Source organism: Orbicella faveolata, unplaced genomic scaffold (genome assembly GCF_042242905.1).
Source record: "Orbicella faveolata isolate gen_17 unplaced genomic scaffold, um_ofav_v1 contig_1, whole genome shotgun sequence".
NCBI lineage: Eukaryota > Metazoa > Cnidaria > Anthozoa > Scleractinia > Merulinidae > Orbicella > Orbicella faveolata.
Window position 1 is genome coordinate 22,723,683 of NW_028301536.1, and position 18,818 is coordinate 22,742,500.

At 39.1% G+C, this 18,818-nt stretch overlaps 2 protein-coding genes across 2 annotated transcripts in view; both read right to left on the minus strand.

Moving 5' to 3' along the window:
- Positions 1–277: 277 nt before the first annotated feature.
- LOC110066230 (uncharacterized) lies at positions 278–12,449 on the minus strand. The gene is made up of 8 exons (XM_089286016.1): positions 12,379–12,449; positions 10,802–10,853; positions 10,364–10,670; positions 5,529–5,819; positions 3,560–3,844; positions 1,864–1,896; positions 1,305–1,467; positions 278–789 (listed from the first exon to the last, which is right to left on the minus strand). Exons 1-8 carry the CDS (start codon positions 12,447–12,449, stop codon positions 489–491), a joined length of 1,503 nt encoding a protein of 500 aa, XP_089142142.1. The 3' UTR covers positions 278–488.
- Positions 12,450–12,638: 189 nt separating this feature from the next.
- The window catches only part of LOC110066216 (aldehyde dehydrogenase family 16 member A1-like), an 11,027-nt gene continuing 4,847 nt past the window's right edge, over positions 12,639–18,818 (minus strand). The window contains exons 4-11 of the mRNA XM_020773426.2: positions 18,794–18,818; positions 17,441–17,737; positions 16,585–16,827; positions 16,305–16,480; positions 15,713–15,880; positions 14,715–14,919; positions 14,364–14,549; positions 12,639–13,516 (exon numbers count right to left, since the gene is read on the minus strand). The exon at positions 18,794–18,818 is cut by the window's right edge and continues 128 nt beyond it. Coding sequence (XP_020629085.2) covers positions 13,217–13,516; positions 14,364–14,549; positions 14,715–14,919; positions 15,713–15,880; positions 16,305–16,480; positions 16,585–16,827; positions 17,441–17,737; positions 18,794–18,818 — 1,600 coding nt within the window. The 3' untranslated portion in view covers positions 12,639–13,216. The remainder of the gene's footprint in view (positions 13,517–14,363; positions 14,550–14,714; positions 14,920–15,712; positions 15,881–16,304; positions 16,481–16,584; positions 16,828–17,440; positions 17,738–18,793) is intronic.

Genomic DNA, 18,818 nt, shown 5'->3' on the forward strand with positions numbered 1-18,818 from the left:
GGGGAAGGCGATTACTCGGGTAGCTTTAGTAACGGGAAAGTATTCATGAGGCCAATAGTTCAGCCAGCGAAACCCAAAATAGTCCACCACCCAGAACGTAATCTCCAACCACCGCCCCCCTCCTGGGAGCCTGGGAACGAGGTTGATCTTCAACAAACGTTGTCGGCTGTGAGAAACGATGGGCTATGCATGAGTATCGAGATGGCTCGGCATGAAAAATTATAAGAAATCTTCAATTACACTGTACAGGACACCTCCGAACAAGCAATTCATGCTCTTTGTAACTTAGTTTCTCCGAGACCGCTTCTAGTGTTTATTTCAAAGAAAACGTAATTTACTTCCAACCGTGTTGAAGGTGTCTACCACTAAAAATTCAAAGCTGTAGCGAGTACACAACTTGAAATTGACATTTAGAGGATCGTCCTCTCAAGAAAAGCTCCATTCACTTGGAAGAGAGCATAATTTGTATTCCAAAGTTAACAAGTTTCTTAATTATATTCGTCGCTAAAAAACTCATGGTCGCTCATTGCATTGTATCCTGATGCTGGTGGTGAAACTGTTGGACCGTGACGCGTGTCATAGGTAGACATACCGCCATTAGTCCTACCATATATGGACATATCTCCATACGTGCCCAAGCTGGGGGACTGAGGATGACTTGACGTCACAGGTGCGATGTCGTAAGTTCGGTCAGCGGGTGGATAGAACACCTGGTCTTGTACAGTGTATATAGGCTCTTCAAAAACCACGCGGTGAGTTACCTCTACTTCGCCTTTATCTTTCTTGGAACTAACGAAGTAAACAGTAAAAATAACAGACTTTCAAAAATTTGTAAGTTCAGGTTACAGTCTTTCTAGCAAATAACAGGTAACAAGTGAACATTCTTTCAATTTGTAAAGACCTCGATACCAAAACAATTTGATAGAAATTTCTATTACGGTAAATGCCGCTCGTGAAAAGCCTACAGTCGAGGGAGACAACTACAAAAGCATAACTGATACATGATAAAGAAATGACCTCCAAAAAGATTTATATAAAACGTTTTGAGACAATAACGGACGAACGAAAGCAAAGAAAAGTAAGCTAATCAAACGATCAACACAATCTCCAAATGATAAATTTGAAAAGTCTTCGGGATCGATCCTCTCAGTTCAGTCTTGTTTACAGCTTTGTACAGCAGCAAACAGCTACTTTTACGCGTAGGCGGAACACATTATCGTGGAAGTGGGATAGTGGGAAATACCTAAGGACTCTTGGGGACATATGAATGACGTTGTAAATCAGTGAAATAAACTGCTGCCTACCGCTTTCCTGATCGAGACCGTCTGATCATGCACACTACAAGCACAAGTAATAAAACAACTACAGGTCCCAGAACCAAAGGGGCAAAGTACCACTCGCCAGTGAAATCTCCACTGAAGATCCCCAGGTATTTGCGGTCAATTATTCCCCAGAGCTTAGGGTCTTCTAGAAAAGAAAAGAACAATACCTCTTTGGAGCTTTTAGTTGGTAATTCGGTTCTCCTCTCAGTCCTAAAATAAAGCCCTGCGTCTAAGTCGCGAAAACAACAAAACTGGTAACAAAGGGAAATTGTGCTGGTTGTAACAAAACTCCTTTGCCAACCAATAACCTCGACTGATTAGGCTCAGTACATGTGGTTCTTTACACGGGATTGCTCTGAGTTAACCTGAAGGCCTGAAGACGGTGACGTGTCAGTCAGACGTTGTGTCGGAACTAAGTTTTAACTCAATCAACCCCATTCAGTAATAAATAGGAAAACACTAAATGTTTCAGAAGAAAAGCTTAATCATTATTATTAGGTTTTCGTTGATATTAATGTGTTCGAAGTCCTAGTCCGCTAACCTGTGGGAACAGCCTCTGTGTCCTCCACAGGCTCTGAAAAAGATATAACATTCACGGTTAAAAGATAGGTTAGAATTCTATCCAAAAATATCCTACATGGCTTCACCCAGCGCGTGTTCCTGATATATTGTCACACCCTTCATCCCTGGTGTGTGTGTGTTGTTTTTTTTTTTTTTGATGCTATAGGATTTTCTCTATAGTTCAGTTCTTTTCCTTGTCAGTATTAAACAAAGGTCTGGATGTGATTAACTGACAACTGACAAATGGCCAAAACAAAAAAAACAGCTGACAACCGACAAATACCCGAAAACGTAACTGACAACGGACAATGATTGTAGTTAGATGCACTAACAACTGACAAAAGGCTTTAGCCATTGTTAGTGTTGTCCGTTTGAAATTCATTGAAAACTTTTTTCGGTTAAATATTATTACTCTAACCTTTCTAGTATAAAGTTCATGCTTTTTAGATTGCTTTAGACCAAAGCTATCACTAAAGTTGTTTTTATGATACAGTAAGTATTGATCATTTCCACTTACGCTGTGGAAAAAACTAAAAATATTGCAATAACGTTAACTACAGATAGGCAGTGGCAGCGAACTAGACGCTATGTTACATTTTTATAATATCTTGTGTATGAGTCGAATGTTACATTGTCCCTGGAATTCTGAAAAAACGAAGCCCAGAATTAAACATAGCAGAAGTTTTTACCCGTTTCAAGACGCTGGCAAGACGCCGTTCTTTAAGTTCTCTCGAGATAATTTATTTACACTATTTGGTGGTCTTTACTGAATGCAGCTAGATTTTAAGTGCCATAAACATACATCATGGTTTACGTATTCCGCGGAAAATAAATTGCAAGCGATTTGACACGACAGGTTGGTAACTCGTGTCCAGGGGCCCGTTTCTCGAAAGCCCCGGAAACTTTTCGGGCCCGTAAAGCCATAACAAAATCTCGAACCTTACGATTACAGAGCTGTTTTATTCACATATTCCCAATACGAAGAAAAGTTCCCTTCATACAAGAAGTTTCAGGCGTATACACTTCTCCGTTCTGAGATAGAGATGGACTAAAAATGGCTTTACGGGCCCGAAAAGTTTCCGGGGCTTTCGAGAAACGGGTCCTAGTTCCGGAAGGACAGTAGGAGTTCGTTTTCGCCTGGATTTGTAAAGTACATTGGTAGATATTAACAATAGTACATTGAAATTTGAGTATTAGTTTTCATTGGCAGATACTTGTAAGAAATTAAGAACTTTGCTTTGTATGACGATCATGGAATGTAGAAAAGAAAAGTTTTTAGAAATTAAGGGTTTTCAATTAATTTTATGCAAATTTCTTTAAAAGGAGTCAACTAGGAGAGGTTAATTATTAACAGCCACTTTAACTGACAAATGACAAATGTCCCAAACTTTAACTGTCAACTGACAACCCCCCCCCCCGCCCCAACCCCCAATCCAGACCCTCTTAAACCTGTCTTGAGTATGCTAATTAACTTTTATTTGCTGAAAAATTAGGGACTCTCCTCGTTTCTTAAATTGGAATGTTATAGACCTGCGACGATCTGGCATCTTCATTTCGTTTGTATTTTCCCCAGTTTCACATCATTCATTCTATGAAGAAACAATGACGATACCAGAAGTTTGTAATGCTAGATGTATACTTTTAGCATTATAAAGTTAGCTTCTGACGATATTTACCTTGTACTTGCACGTCAATGACGTTACGAACCTGGCAACCACCCTTTTTGAGTACGACCTCGTATAACCCCCCCTGCTCCGCAGTCGCATCAGAAATTTCGAGCGCAGTCCCCCATGAACCTTGTCCATCCACAAATGTGTATTGACTGTCCTGACTGACTTGTATCAGATTTCCGTTATGAATCCAAAATAGCTCGCCTCCCTCGGATTTATTAACCTTCAAAATACCTTTACCACCAAACTCTATTTTAACCGGGCTCTTTACTAAGGTGTGAAGATGTATATCTGAAAGATCAATCGGATAACAAGATAAACAATCACAAGTGAAATACTGAATAACAAGGACATCCTGCTGAGGTCTGATCTAGCTAATCATAAGTATTGCCGGAGAAGTTTATAAGTTCATTCGAAGGAATACGTTTGGAATCGGCGTTATATAAGTGTGGCAAATGGAACCAAGGAAGGAAGGAAGGAAGAAGGATGGAAGGCAGGCAGTAAACGTAATGCTATAGATTTTTGTATATAATTATACAAAGAACGGTTTAACTTGAGTACAGTGAGACCTACATTAAGCGGACAGCATTGGGACCCTCATTAGTGTCCGCTTAATACTGGGTGTCCGCTCCAAACAGGTTCTAGTATGTTGTTCAATAACAGTCATTATTAACCCTTTTGTAACACTGTGTAACACAGTGTAGGATCAAAGACTAGCTAAGACTGCTCATAGTACAATGTCCAGTCAATCAATGAATCAATCTGGAATAATCACTTAAAACAATAATAAAATAAAAATAATCACTTTAAAACGATATCGCAATTGTGTTAAGGAGTCTCAGCTGAACCTTTACAAGTAAAATGAGCCCTTGAAGTGTCCGCTTAATTGCAGGGTAATTTAGTTTTATCGACTGGGTTGATAATGTGAATTGGCCACCGTAAAGAGATTCGAAAGCTGACGTTTCGAGCGGAGCGAAATTGCAGGTTTTGTGCAACAAAATGGCTTAATATTGGTGTCCTCGGCCGTTTAATAGGGTTGTCAGCTGAATGCAGGTTTAATTTACAGTAAATGTGGGAAGAAAATATTGGGACTTAAGCTGGTGTCCACCCAATAGAGGGTGTCCGCTTAATAATTAGAAGCTTAGCTTTAATTTTACGACACTTTACTGGAAACCACTCTCTTTATATTTAAAGATTAGGTCAGGAGCTCGAGATTTCTATCACGTATAGAAATCTTAAACAGAATAGACAGTGAGTAGCGTAGCCAATACGTGGACAGCATCCCTGACAGAATGCTAGAAGATTTATACTAAATATATTTAGAAGAATTCTACTAGTATACTAACGCAAATGCTGCAACCTGATTGGCTGAGCTACTCGTTGACTATCACCCATTAGTAGAATTCTCCTAGTATACTAATACAAATGCTGTAATCTGATTGGCTGAGCCATTGCACACTATCAGCCATTTATTTATTAATAGTGTGCAGTAGCTTGGTGTGGTCCACAAAATTGCAACGTTTCCTCGTTTCTCCGAAATTTTGAAAAAACATTTAGAAACAAACGAATGAACAAAATTCCTGAGAAAATTAAAAGGAGGGCATTTACGGTTTCTTGGATTAAAAAAGCTCGAAAGTTTTGAAGAAACTGATAAGCGCCCTTGCACAACTGCAAATGTCAAATTGACAATTAATTCAGTCCGCGCGTATTCTCTAAAGCGCGAAGTTTAATACTAAGCCAGAAATAATTGGAATCATTATTTGAAGGAAATTTCAGATAGAATTCTAAGTAAAACAATTAGATTATTCGCATTCGATTTCTATGAGGCCATAGTTGATTCGGCCTTCGGCCTCATCACCTATCACCTCAAAGAAATCTCGAGCTCATAATCTAATTGTTAAATAGAAATCGAGAGCTATTAATCTAATTGTTAAATAGATCTCACAAAATAGATAACAAATAAATTATCAAATACCCTCAACCTCCAAATGAAATATGTCGAAATCACGAAAGCTGTACTCAGTGACATATCTAATATTGGCGTAGTAGAGTCCAACATGAGGTGGTAAGGCATTAGTTATGGTCAGCACCGTTTTGTTCTCATCCAGAGAAAAATGCTCACTGTCATCCAAGTACTGGCCAGCGCTATGAGACCACCATTCTATGACGAATTCGGCTTCAGCGCCAGTAACTTCAGCTTCAAAAGAAACGGTCCCACCAGTACAGGTGGATTCGTATGGATTGACCGCCCAAATCTCCAAGTACCCTGTAGAGGAGGAACACTTTTAATAACAAAGTATCGTAATCTAGTACACTCCTTTTTTGTAAGAACACCTTATTTTCGAACTGAGGTTAAATGCCTTAGATTTTGCCGCCATTTGAGCGTGAAATGTCCTCAGTGCTGTTAAATTACCATTTCATATAGTTTAAAGTTTTTAATAGCTTTGTTATAGTTTTCAATACTCCTGAATGAAAACATAGACAACCATGCAACCAAATAAGTCCCACGATGAACCATGCAAGGAGACAAGCTCATTGTTTATGTTCAAACATATGTCGGAGTTATTGAACGGTATAGACGCAAGTTTTCCATTTTACCAGAATTCGTGCAGTTCTTTTACGTGTAAAAAGGTGTCATAATAAACTTCTTCTAACGACTCTGAGTCTGGGTTGCGCTTCTAGTATGTACTAAAAAATTGCACAAAAGAGCTGCAGCTCAGCACTTGATTAAAGCACTCGACCGTTACGAAAGAAGTCCTGGGTTCGATACCCGCCGGAAACTCGGACTTTTCTTTGTTCCACGCTTATGCCAACAGATCTCATCTTTTTCACTTGTAATTTATTGCCGTAAGTTTTATTGAACTTAACATTCTAGTTTTTTGTTCAGTTCCATTTTGGGTCTCACAGGATATAAGTGTTGTGCAATTCAGCGTAAAATTCCCGATACAAATAATTCATACCGAGTTCTTACCTCTACATACAGCAACTAAAGGGAGCACCCAAAGTATCTTGAGAAGAACAGTCCTTCTCATCGTGTTATTTTTCTTTTCAGTTGAACTCCTAAACTCTCCATGGTTTCGTCGACTGATTGTCACGTAACAGGTTACATTTCTCAGCGCGCGCATATTAGCAACAAGCGGTCGTACACAAAATCAGCTAGATTTACGGACAATTTCGGCTTTGCGGATATCAGATTTCGGTTTTTGGATTCCTGATGTTTCAACCACAATGCCATTGGCTATACGGACACCTGGGGGGCGGGGGCGGGAATGTTATTATTGAAAGACAACGATGATAGAGGCCGAATCGGGTTAACGGGACACGAGGAGTGTCCACGGAAATGTGTTTATTTGGCGCACAATATTATATCGTCTCTGGGAAATCAAGCCCTATGAACTCGCACGCTTTCGATGGATTTTACTTCTTATTAAACAAGAAGCCAAGTTAAAAGTTGGGACAACGCAAAACAGTTCTGTTTTGACAATGGACGAGAACTAATGAAGATTAACAATACCCGAGAAAACGAGTAAGTGCTGGCACTGGAGAGACAAGCGATGAAGATGGACCAAAGTTTGGATCGGTTTACAGTGGATTTACGACAGATTCTACTAGTCTGATTCCTCCATTCCTATCTTCACGTGCTGCGCTCCGCGTGAACCGAATGGAAAAGGCTGCAGAGCCGGGCAGCTTCATGCGGACTAGGACTGGAACCGCGAAGATTCTCCTTAAAGGGCAGAAGGTTACTGGAGTTTTGAGCCCCGCTCTTCAAAGGGCATTGTTTACAAGAGAGTTCTATACGCTTACATGCAAAGACAAGAATAGCATGAATGATCATCGCAATTATGTATTCAACTTAAGCAGTTGTGAAAAGTAACTGCTAAATTACCTGTATACAACTGCTTAAGCTGTGTACACAACCGAGTAACCTTCCATTAGGCATTTTTTTAACTGCTGTTAAAAAAGAACGCTTGATCGCAGGTTTACAATGGAGACGATCGGTTACGTCTTTCTCCGTGGCTCAAATTAAGATCTTTCATATAATCATATGCTGGCATGTCAGCAAGCTAAGGCCATACATGTTTGGTGACGGGAAAATTAGAATAACATTTACAAACAAAACTAAATTGAAACGGATGGAGTTTAGAACTACATAGAAGAAAGCTTCACAATAAAATGTGACGAATTATGAGGAAATTGTCTAATGTTCCGTCAGTCACTGAAATGAATAGAAATCTGAGGTCCTTCTTCAGGAATCAGTTTCAAATACTCATGGTTAAAAGATAGGACACGGCTTCATTCAGCGCGTGTTCCTGATATATTGTCACACCATTCGTCTCTGGTGTGTTCTTTTTGATGCTATAGGACTTTCTTGATAGTTCAGTTCTTTTCTTTGTCAGTGTTAAACAAGGGTCTGGATGTGATTAACTGACAACTGACAAATGGCCAAAAAAAAAATAAATAAACAGCTGACAACTGGCAAATACCCGAAAACGTAACTCACAACTGACAATAATTGTAGTCAGATATATTGAAAACTGACTAAAGACTTTAGCCATTGTTATCCGTTTGAAATTCATCGAAAATGACTTTTTTCGGTTAAAATATTAGTACTCTAACCTTTCTAGTATAAAGCTCATGCTTTTTAAATTGCTTTAGACCAAAACTATCACTAAAGTTTTTTTTAATACGGTAAGTATTGATCATTTCCACTTACGCTGTGGAAAAAACTAAAAATATTGCAATAACGTTAACTACAGATAGGCAGCGGCAGCGAACTAGACGCTAGTTTTATAATATCTTGTGTATGAGTCGAATGTTACATTGTCCCTGGAATTCTGAAAAAACGAAGCCCAGAATTAAACAAGGCCGAAGTTTTAACCCGTTTCAAGACGCTGACAAGACGCCGTTCTTTAAGTTCTCTCGAAATAATTTATTTACACTATTTGGTGGTCTTTACTGAATGCAGCTAGATTTTAAGTGCCATAAACATATATCATGGTTTACGTATTCCGCTGGAAATAAATTGCAAGCGATTTGACACGACAGGTTGGTAACTCGTGTCCAGATCCGGAAGGACAGTAGGAGTTCGTTTTCGCCTGGATTTGTAAGGTACATTGGTAGATATTAATAATGATACATTGAAATTTAAGTATTAGTTTTCATTGGCAGATACTTGTAAGAAATTAAGAACCTTACTTTGCATGCCGATCATGAAAAGTACAAAAGAAAAGTTTTTAGAAAGTAAGCGTTTTGCAATTAATTATATGCAAATTTTCTTTAAAAGGAGTCAACTAGGAGAGGTTAATTATTAACAGCCACTTTAACTGACAAATGACAAATGTCCCAAAATTTAACTGTCAACTGACAAATGGACAAAATTAACTGATAAGGATGGAAGGCAGGCAGTAAACGTAATGCTATAGATTTTTGTATATAATTATACAAAGAACGGTTTAACTTGAGTACAGTGAGACCTGTATTAAGCGGACAGCATTGGGACCCTCACTAGTGTCCGCTTAATACTGGGTGTCCGCTCCAAACAGGTTCTAGTATGTTGTTCAATAATAGTCATTATTAACCCTTTTGTAACACTGTGTAACACAGTGTAGGGTCAAAGACTAGCTAAGACTGCTCATAGTACAATGTCCAGTCAATCAATGAATCAATCTGGAATGATCACTTACCGACCCTTAGCTTCAAAACGATATCGCTGAATTATGGCTCAGCTGAACCTTAAAGAAGTAAAATGAGCCCTTGAAGTGTCCGCTTAATTGCAGGATAATTTAGTTTTATCGACTGGGTTGATAATGTGAATTGGCCACCGTAAAGAGATTCGATAGCTGACGTTTCGAGCGGAGCGAAATTGCAGGTTTTGTGCAACAAAATGGCTTAATATTGGTGTCCGCGTCCGTTTAATAAGGGTGTTAGCTGAATGCAGGTTTAATTTACAGTAAATGTGGGAAGAAAATATTGGGACTTAAGCTAGTGTCCACTTAATAGAGGGTGTCCGCTTAATAATTAGAAGCTTAGTTTTAATTTTACGACACACTTTACTGGAAACCACTCTCTTTATATTTAAAGATTAGATCAGGAGCTCGAGATTTCTATCACGTATAGAAATCTTCAATAGAATAGACAGTGAGTAGCGTAGCCAATTCGAGGACAGCATCCCTGACAGAATGCTAGAAGATTTATACTAAATATATTTAGAAGAATTCTACTAGTATACTAACGCAAATGCTGCAACCTGATTGGCTGAGCTACTCGTTGACTATCATCCATTAGTAGAATTTTTCTAGTATACTAATACAAATGCTGTAATCTGATTGGCTGAGCCATTGCACACTATCAGTCATTAGTGTGCAGTAGCTTGGTGTGGTCCACAAAATTGCAACGTTTCCTCGTTTCTCCGAAATTTTGAAAAAACATTTAGAACAAACGAATGGACAAAATTCCTGAGAAAATTAAAAGGAGGGCATTTACGGTTTCTTGGATTAAAAAAGCTCGAAAGTTTTGAAGAAACTGATAAGCGCGCTTGCACAACTGAAAATGTCAAATTGACAATTAACTCAGTCAGCGCGTATTCTCTAAAGGGCGAAGTTTGATACTGAGCCAGAAATAATTGGAATCATTATTTGAAGGAAATTTCAATTAGAATTCTAATAAAACAATTAGATTATTCGCATTCGATTTCTATGAGGCCATAGAAATCTCGAGCTCATAATCTAATTGTTAAATAGAAATCGAGAGCTAATAATCTAATTGTTAAATAGATCTCACAAAATAGATAACAAATAAATTATCAAATACCTTCAACCTCCAACTGAAATCTGGTGAAATCACTAACGCTGTACTCAGTGACATATCTAATATTGGCGTAGTAGAGTCCAGCATGATGTGGTAAGGCATTAGTTATGGTCAGCACCGTTTTGTTCTCATCCAGAGAAAAATGCTCACTGTCATCCAAGTATTGGCCAGCGCTATGAGACCACCACTCTATGACGAATTCGGCTTCAGCGCCAGTAACTTCAGCTTCAAAAGAAACGGTCCCACCAGTACAGGTGGATTCGTATGGATTGACCGCCCAAATCTCCAAGTACCCTGTAGAGGAGGAACACTTTTAATAACAAAGTATCGTAATCTAGTACACTCCTTTTTTGTAAGAACACCTTATTTTCAAACTGAGGTTAGATGCCTTAGATTTTGCCGCCATTTGAGCGTGAAACGTCCTCAGTGCTGTTAAATTACCATTTCATATAGTTTAAAGTTTTTAATAGCTTTGTTATAGTTTCCAATATTCCTGAATGAAAACATAGACAACCATGCAGCCAAATACGTTCCACGATGAACCATGCAAGGAGACAAGCTCATTGTTTATGTTCAAACATATGTCGGAGTTATTGAACGGTATAGACGCAAGTTTTCCATTTTACCAGGATTCATCCTGTTCTTTTACATCTAAAAAGGTGTCATAATAAACTTCTTCTAACGACTCTGAATCTGGGTTGCGCTTCTAGTATGTACTAAAAAATTGCACAAAAGAGCTGCAGCTCAGCACTTGATTAAAGCACTCGACCGTTACGAAAGAAGTCCTGGGTTCGATACCCGCCGGAAACTCGGACTTTTCTTTGTTCCACGCTTATGCCAACAGATCTCATCTTTTTCACTTGTAATTTATTGCCGTAAGTTTGATTGAACTTAACATTCTAGTCTTTTGTTCAGTTCCATGCTGGGTCTCTCAGCATATAAGTGTTGTGCAATTTGGCGTAAAATTCCCGATACAAATAATTCATACCGAGTTCTTACCTCTACATACAGCAACTAAAGGGAGCACCCAAAGTATCTTGAGAAGAACAGTCCTTCTCATCGTGTTATGTTTCTGTTCTGTTGAATTTCTAAACTCTCCATGGTTTCGTCGACTGATTGTCACGTAGCAGGTTACATTTCTCAGCGCGCGCATATTAGCAACAAGCGGTCGTACACAGAGACGATCAGCTAAACTTGCGGAAAATTGCGGATTTCAGATTTCGGTTTTTGGATTCCTGATGTTTCAACCACAATGCCATTGGCTATACGGACACCTGGGGGGCGGGGGCGGGAATGTTATTATTGAAAGACAACGATGATAGAGGCCGAATCAGGTTAGCGGAACACGAGGAGTGTCCACGGAAATGTGTTTATTTGGCGCACAATATTATATCGTCTCTGGGAAATCAAGCCCTACGAACTGGCACGCTTTCGATGGACTTTACTTCTTATTAAACAAGAAGCCAAGTTAAAAGTTGGGACAACGCAAAACAGTTCTGTTTTGACAATGGACGAGAACTAATGAAGATTAACAATACCCGAGAAAACGAGTAAGTGCTGGCACTGGAGAGACAAGCGATGAAGATGGACCAAAGTTTGGATCGGTTTACTGCGGATTTACGACAGATTCTACTGGTCTGATTCCTCCATTCCAATCTTCACGTGCTGGGCTCCGCGTGAACCGAATGGAAAAGGCTGCAGAGCCGGGCAGCTTCATGCGAACTAGGACTGGAACCGCAAAGATTCTCCTTAAAGGGCAGAAGGTTACTGGAGTTTTGAGCCCGGCTCTTCAAAGGGCATTGTTTACAAGAGAGTTCTATACGCTGACATGCAAAGACAAGAATGATCATCGCAATTATGTATTCAACTTAAGCAGTTGTGAAAAGTAACTGCTAAATTACCTGTATATAACTGCTTAAGCCGTGTACAAAACTGAGGAACCTGCCATCAGACGTTTTTTTAACTGCTGATAAAAAAGAACGCTTGATCGCAGGTTTACAACGGAGATGATCACTTACGTCTTTCTCCGTAGCTCAAATTTAAGATCTTTCATATAATCATAGGCTGGCATGTCAGCTAGGCCATACATGCTTGGTAACGGGAAAGTTAAAATAACATTTAGAAACAAAACTAAATTGAAACGGATGGAGTTTAGAACTACATAGAAGAAAGCTTCACAATAAAATGTGACGAATTATGAAGAAATGGTATAATGTTCCGTCAGTCACTGAAATAAATAGAAATCTGAGGTCCTTCTTCAGGAATCAGTTTCAAATGATTTACCGATTTTTTTTTTCCCTTTATTATTTCAAAAATTCATTTCACACATGTCTGCGCTTTACTAATTGCCTTATCGTACCACCCTTTCTTCAATTGACCCATAACAAAAACCAGCAATTCAAGTTAGCAATTCCCTTTTTGATTTGATTTAGCATGGGCTACCGTTTTAAAACAGTTTGACTACTTAAGTTACTTCTTGTTGAGAACACTTATTTAAATATTTTTGTCCCCTAGGCAACGGGTCACTTATAGTGAATCAAGACACTGGCTGACAAGCGATTTACCATGAAAGAGTCACGATGGATGAAAAACACCATAAGTATGCCAAATTACTGGTGGTTTCTATAACAACAATACTGAGTGTGTCAGAGTGAATTGGCTATAAAAATATGACTTATTGGAATATGATTGTTAACCGTACCCCATATTTGCACTGATAGTCAAGTGCTTCTCATTCGTGTTCTTATATATTACCAAATGTTGCACATATTTTTTCATTTTTTTGTGACTTAATCCTGCAGATCTTCACAGAAGGAATGCACCACTATACCGTAGAATCTCTTTCAGATATCCCTCTCAGTTGGCAAAGATGTCTCCCATGGGAAGCCACACGTTTTTACATTCGGTAGCATGGAACAAAAACTCCTCTCCCTGCCCCTGAGAGTTGTCGAGCCAATCACGGCTCTGACCGTAGTTCACAAAGGTGCGTTTCACGTTGACCGATGAGGACCACTCTACAAATTTGCTGCCCTCTGCGGAGCCAAAGTACCACATAGCCTGCACATCCTGGTGTTCAGACAGGTATTTGGTTAAATGATCTCTATCGCCTGTTACTATGTTTACCACGCCACCGGGCAGATCAGAAGTATCGAAGATCTAGAAAATAAACCAATTATTACTTGGCAAAGCGGTCCATTATGGAAAGGAGCAATCTCATTGGTTCTGTAACGAGTCCATACTTCACATTTATACAGAGCTTTAGGATGCACCTCTCATTAATTTATGCCACTGTTGTGTTAGCTTGTTTTTCTTCATACATTACACAAAAGAAGCTGTTTTCTGTTAAGCATGGATAACATGTATCAAAAATGTAAACCCTCTCGCCTGTTATGGCAAAACAAATTTCAATTTCAGCAATATTTAAATACAAATTATCTGCAAAGTAATTCATCTTGACGAAAAAACGGGTCATCCCAATGGGTTCTTTTTGTGACAAACTACACCCCCTTCAAAAATTATTGCATACAAGGTCTAAAAGTCCATATAAAAGAGCAATGTATCTAGACTAGATAAGAAAAGCAACAGGGCTGCTTGGGGTGTTTGAAGACAACCACATGTACTAAAATAGCGGAATTTTATATAGTATGGGAATAACAGCAGCAATGCCACTCTGTAAATATACTCGAGGATAAATAAAGTTAATGATATAATGATGATGATGATGATGATGATGACATGATCTGAATCATTTATAGGTCCAGTTGTCAAAAGGGTAGATAACACTGTCCACTATTAAAAATCACTATCTAATGGATTAAGGCATTGACTAAACAAACTACAAAGTGATTTATCTGATGGATAGCATCCATCCGGCTTTGAACAAATGAACCTGATAATGAAGGAAAACTGCATGATATCAATCATCTCAAAATATATTAACTAATTTGTGATTGTTATTTAAAATAATTAATCAAAGTTGAGATGCAAAATATGACAGTGGTACCTGATACATGTCGACAGCAATCACTGGGTGTTTGTGACTCGGTATAATGATCACAGTGTTTCCTCTGATAACAGCAGGAGCCAGTAGAGACACAAATGCTAATAACGGACAGCTGTCAGGACAAGTGATACCTATCACGCCCACTGGCTCGTGGATCTTCACTGTAGCACCATAGAATGGAGTTTCCTTGAGGGAAGGGTGGGAAAAGAATGAAACTTTAGAAAAGAGCACCATGATGATACTGATCCCAGAACACTGGGCAAGCAGGCAACATCACCAGAAATGACAAAATAATGTGTGAACTCCATGAGTGATCTCTTGGGTGTGCAGACCATCACTCTTTGAACTAACCTGTACAGTACCACCATATTTGTCTGCATATGCTCCCCAGTAAAACAACCGCTGGATTGTAACATCCAGTTCTTTCTTGGCCTCCTCCATAGAACAGCCGGTCATGTCACACAATCTCTGGCTAAACTCATTGTGCCGCAGCTCCAAATTCTCAGCCATATAGTAAACAATCTGGGCTCTGTTGTGGGCAGCTCGTTTACCCCAGCTACAAAAAGTGACAACAGTAATTTAATCAAAGTACTGCTGAAAATCTTACAATTTATTAACCATCTCACTTCATGGTTTTATTGACAGACCTGAAGTTTGAAACTAAAGGAGAAATTGGCATTACTTAAAGTTGCTTTGATTCTATAATTTTGTAAAGGTGTAAATCTCCTGTACGTCACTTGGATTAGGGGTATTACCAGTACATTTGGTGTGAGGTCACAGCATACTTTGACAGGGAAATGCAGATAGCAAAGATTATCAACTTCCGCAAATAATTAGTGTAGTATGGATGTAGTTCGTACGCTGAGTAGGCCATTAGCTATACCCAAGGAAAGTGTCAGGGTTGCGTGCAGGAACGTTGGAACAATGTTTAGCATAATAGCACTAACATGTGCACTAGAAGGCAAATGCTGGAGACGATGGCCAAGAGAGACGTTGCGAAGAAAGATCAACAAGGAAAGAGAACATCTTGGATGCAAGACATGGAGGGGGCAATGGTGGCAGCAAAAGACCGAGTTGCTTGGAGGAGATGGATCGATGGCCCCATTCTCCAAAAGGAGAGAAGGGAAAGATGATGATGATGATGATGATCAGGATGGATGTAGTAATACCACAGCACATTACTTTGTTATTGTAATTTGTTACCTTTATTAACTAGATATATTTAGAGAAAAAATCCCTCAGATTGCATGAACAAAATAAAATTGCATTGAAACTGTTCAAGCTGAAACAAAAGCTCTAAATGGAGAACTCTACAGAGAATTTCTTCTTTGACATCAAAGGTTCCATACCCTGGCGCTGCTTTATGTGCTGCCTCCACAGCATCTCTGATATCCTTTCTGTTTCCATCAGCAACTTGTCCTATCACCTCCCCCTTAAGGTTCAATACTGGTCGAGAATAGTTTCCATCAGGTCGTTTCTGAGCCCCTCCAATGTACATTTTGTACGTATGATCAATGCTACAAAAGCAAAGTTTTTTAACATCAGCAGTTACATGATAACAAGTGACAAAAAAGATATGCTCTATGTTGCTCTCAGAGTTGAATGTTGAATGTCTAGATCTGAATCTTCATGAAAGAGCTAATAGGCCACTTTCAATATATTAAAATTCAGCTTGATAGTGAGGCTTAGAGGACACAAACAAAAGAAATGAAAAAACGTGGTCATTCAATTCCTGTTGTTTGTGTCCTCTAAGCCTCACTGCCATGCTGAATTTTAATATATCGAAAGTGGTCAAGGCGCATATTTCCCAAAACAAGAGAGGTAAAGTCACACTTTCCCTTGGCAGCAAACTCAGACAGAATTTCATGCCCTCTCAACCATAGGAGTTGTGTAATAAATCAGAGTAACTTATCCTCTCATTTGTCAATCTCGGTCATATACCTTGGTGGAACAATTCCATTCAGTTTTCCTGGTGACAACGGAGGGAGTTTTAGTGGATTCGAATTTGGATTCATCACTGTGGCAGGAACTGTAGAACCAAATGACTTCACGTCGTAATCCTCCACAGCTGGTCTGGCCCTTTCTTGCCAAGAAGGGCAAACATATTCATACAAGCCCTGTGGAATATATTAAATAGTCATGATGTCACTCAAGTTCCAACAGTGCATAATGTTAGATGACACAGACATGTTTGAAATCAATGTGATCTAGTTCGCATTACCTCTTTCCCACCATCTCGTCCAAACCCACTCTCACGGTAGCCTCCAAACCCAGCTGCAGCATCAAACAGATTATGTCCATTCACCCAGACTGACCCAGCCTTGATGCTTAATGCAACTTCTAAAGCAAGTGACAGATTTTCTGTCCAGACACTTCCCCCAAGGCCGTAGTTGGTGTTGTTAGCCAATGCTATTCCTTCCTTGGCAGTTCTGAATGTCAGAACAGTCAGAACTGGGCCAAACACCTTTTCACCAAGAGAAAGAATGTATATCACAAGGCAAATCAAGACTATGGTTTGTTGTTCATCAATGGTACAGTTGAAGGTACCCCAACCTGTTAGACATCGCTGTGATACTCAGAAGTAACAATTGGATAAGGGAAAAGAAAGGCTTTGGTTCACAACACTTAAAATGTTAAGTTAATTTTCGACTTTTCCTTACATTGTAAAACAGTGTCGTTTTAGGAAAACAGTATAGTTATTTTCTGTTTTGATACCTCAGGCAATGCTGTCCAAAGGTTTCAATGGCCACAATTGCAGTTGCTAACAATAATTCTTTACCTAGCAACTTTTATAAGTGGAGCATGTGCAGTACATGTAGTAGGAACTGACCAAATTCTTTGGAATGATGGGTTTCATGTCACAACTTAGGGACGATCCCCTATGAAACTTGCCAGTCCGTGTAGAAAAAAATATATTAACAATTAAAATCAAAAACTATTTAAAAATAGCCGAGATAAAAATTATGTATTTCTGTAGTCTGTTATAATCCAGACTAACCAACTTTCTTATCCTAGAACAGATATACATGTACTGACCGTAATTCCAAGGTTAACATTTATTGACATTTGAAGAGTACCTCTTCCATGACAATCTTGGACACAGGCTGGACATTTGTGACCAGTGTAGGTGGGTAATAAGACCCATCTGCCGGTATTGTAGCACAATTTTGATAAACCTTAGCTCCTTGCTTCCTGGCCTCCTCGACAAAAGCTTCGATGGACTTCTTTTGGGAAGGGTCAACTATTGCTCCCATGTCAACGCACTTATCAAGGCTGTGTCCGACCCTAAGATGTGCCATACGCTCTTTTATCTTGCCAATCAGCTTCTTAGCACAAGTCTCTTGGACAATCAAACGAGAACCAGCACTGCAAACCTAGGAAACAAATTATTATATCAATTAGCATATATACATGTATGTTATTGTACTGTGCGAATCACAGTACTATCAGTATTTCTAAATTCTATGTGTGAACAGGAACTTTAATAACAGCTTTACATGTACACTAGACACTAAACAACAGCTGGTTAAGACTGAGATGGAAGTTTTGTGATTGAAACTTACAATTTTTCATCTCAATGTAGAATTTGCCAGGATCAAGTAAGGAATGAAAATCCTGGTGGCCAAAATCTTGCCTGGATTCCAGTGGGATTCCTGCCAAGATCGTGGTGGGATCCCACCAAGATCCTGGTCTTATTTTACAAGGGAACATACATTGTTTTAACCATCACATTACCAGAATTAAATGGTAGTTTATGAACACATTGACTCCTGGATTCTTTTCGCCAAAAATGCATTTGTTGGACATTTTGGAAATCTTCAGTCTGGATATGAGCCAAATGAGCTCCAAAAGGCATTTACAACATGACAGCATGGCTTTCTTTCCACTAGCATCGTGTTTCATGACATTGCTTCTTTGGCATGCGCAGAAATCAATGCCACTATGTCAATAGGCTTTTCGATTTTTAAATTTTTTTTTTTTGCCTTTACTTTTTCTCCTTTTCTTATCTTTTTGCTGTAGTGATTGACCTTCTACTTGGCTTGCTTCCAGTTCAAAACTTTTTGAGAAAGCATCATAGAGATGGGCAATTTTTACCATTGAGTAGCTAGCATGGTGGCAGGAAATTTTGCTCCGAGTTTTTCACTCAAATTTCTGAGCATTTTCGTGCATATTTCACACTCCATTGAGCTGATCACTCTGAACTGGGTGTCATTGGAAAGATCTTTTCCTCCTGCAGAACTTGAGTATAGATGATGCCAATTTTGATCAAAGGTGATGACATCAGAAGTGGAACAAAGGCCAGTACTCATCATGGCCAGTTAGGGCCAGCACAGGTGTCAATGGGTTAAAAGCAAAATTGAGATAATTTAAGTTTTCAGGCTTGTGCATGTTGAAATGAAAGGAGAAGGCAAACCTCTAAAATATCTAACCTGGCCTTGATTAAACCAAATGGCA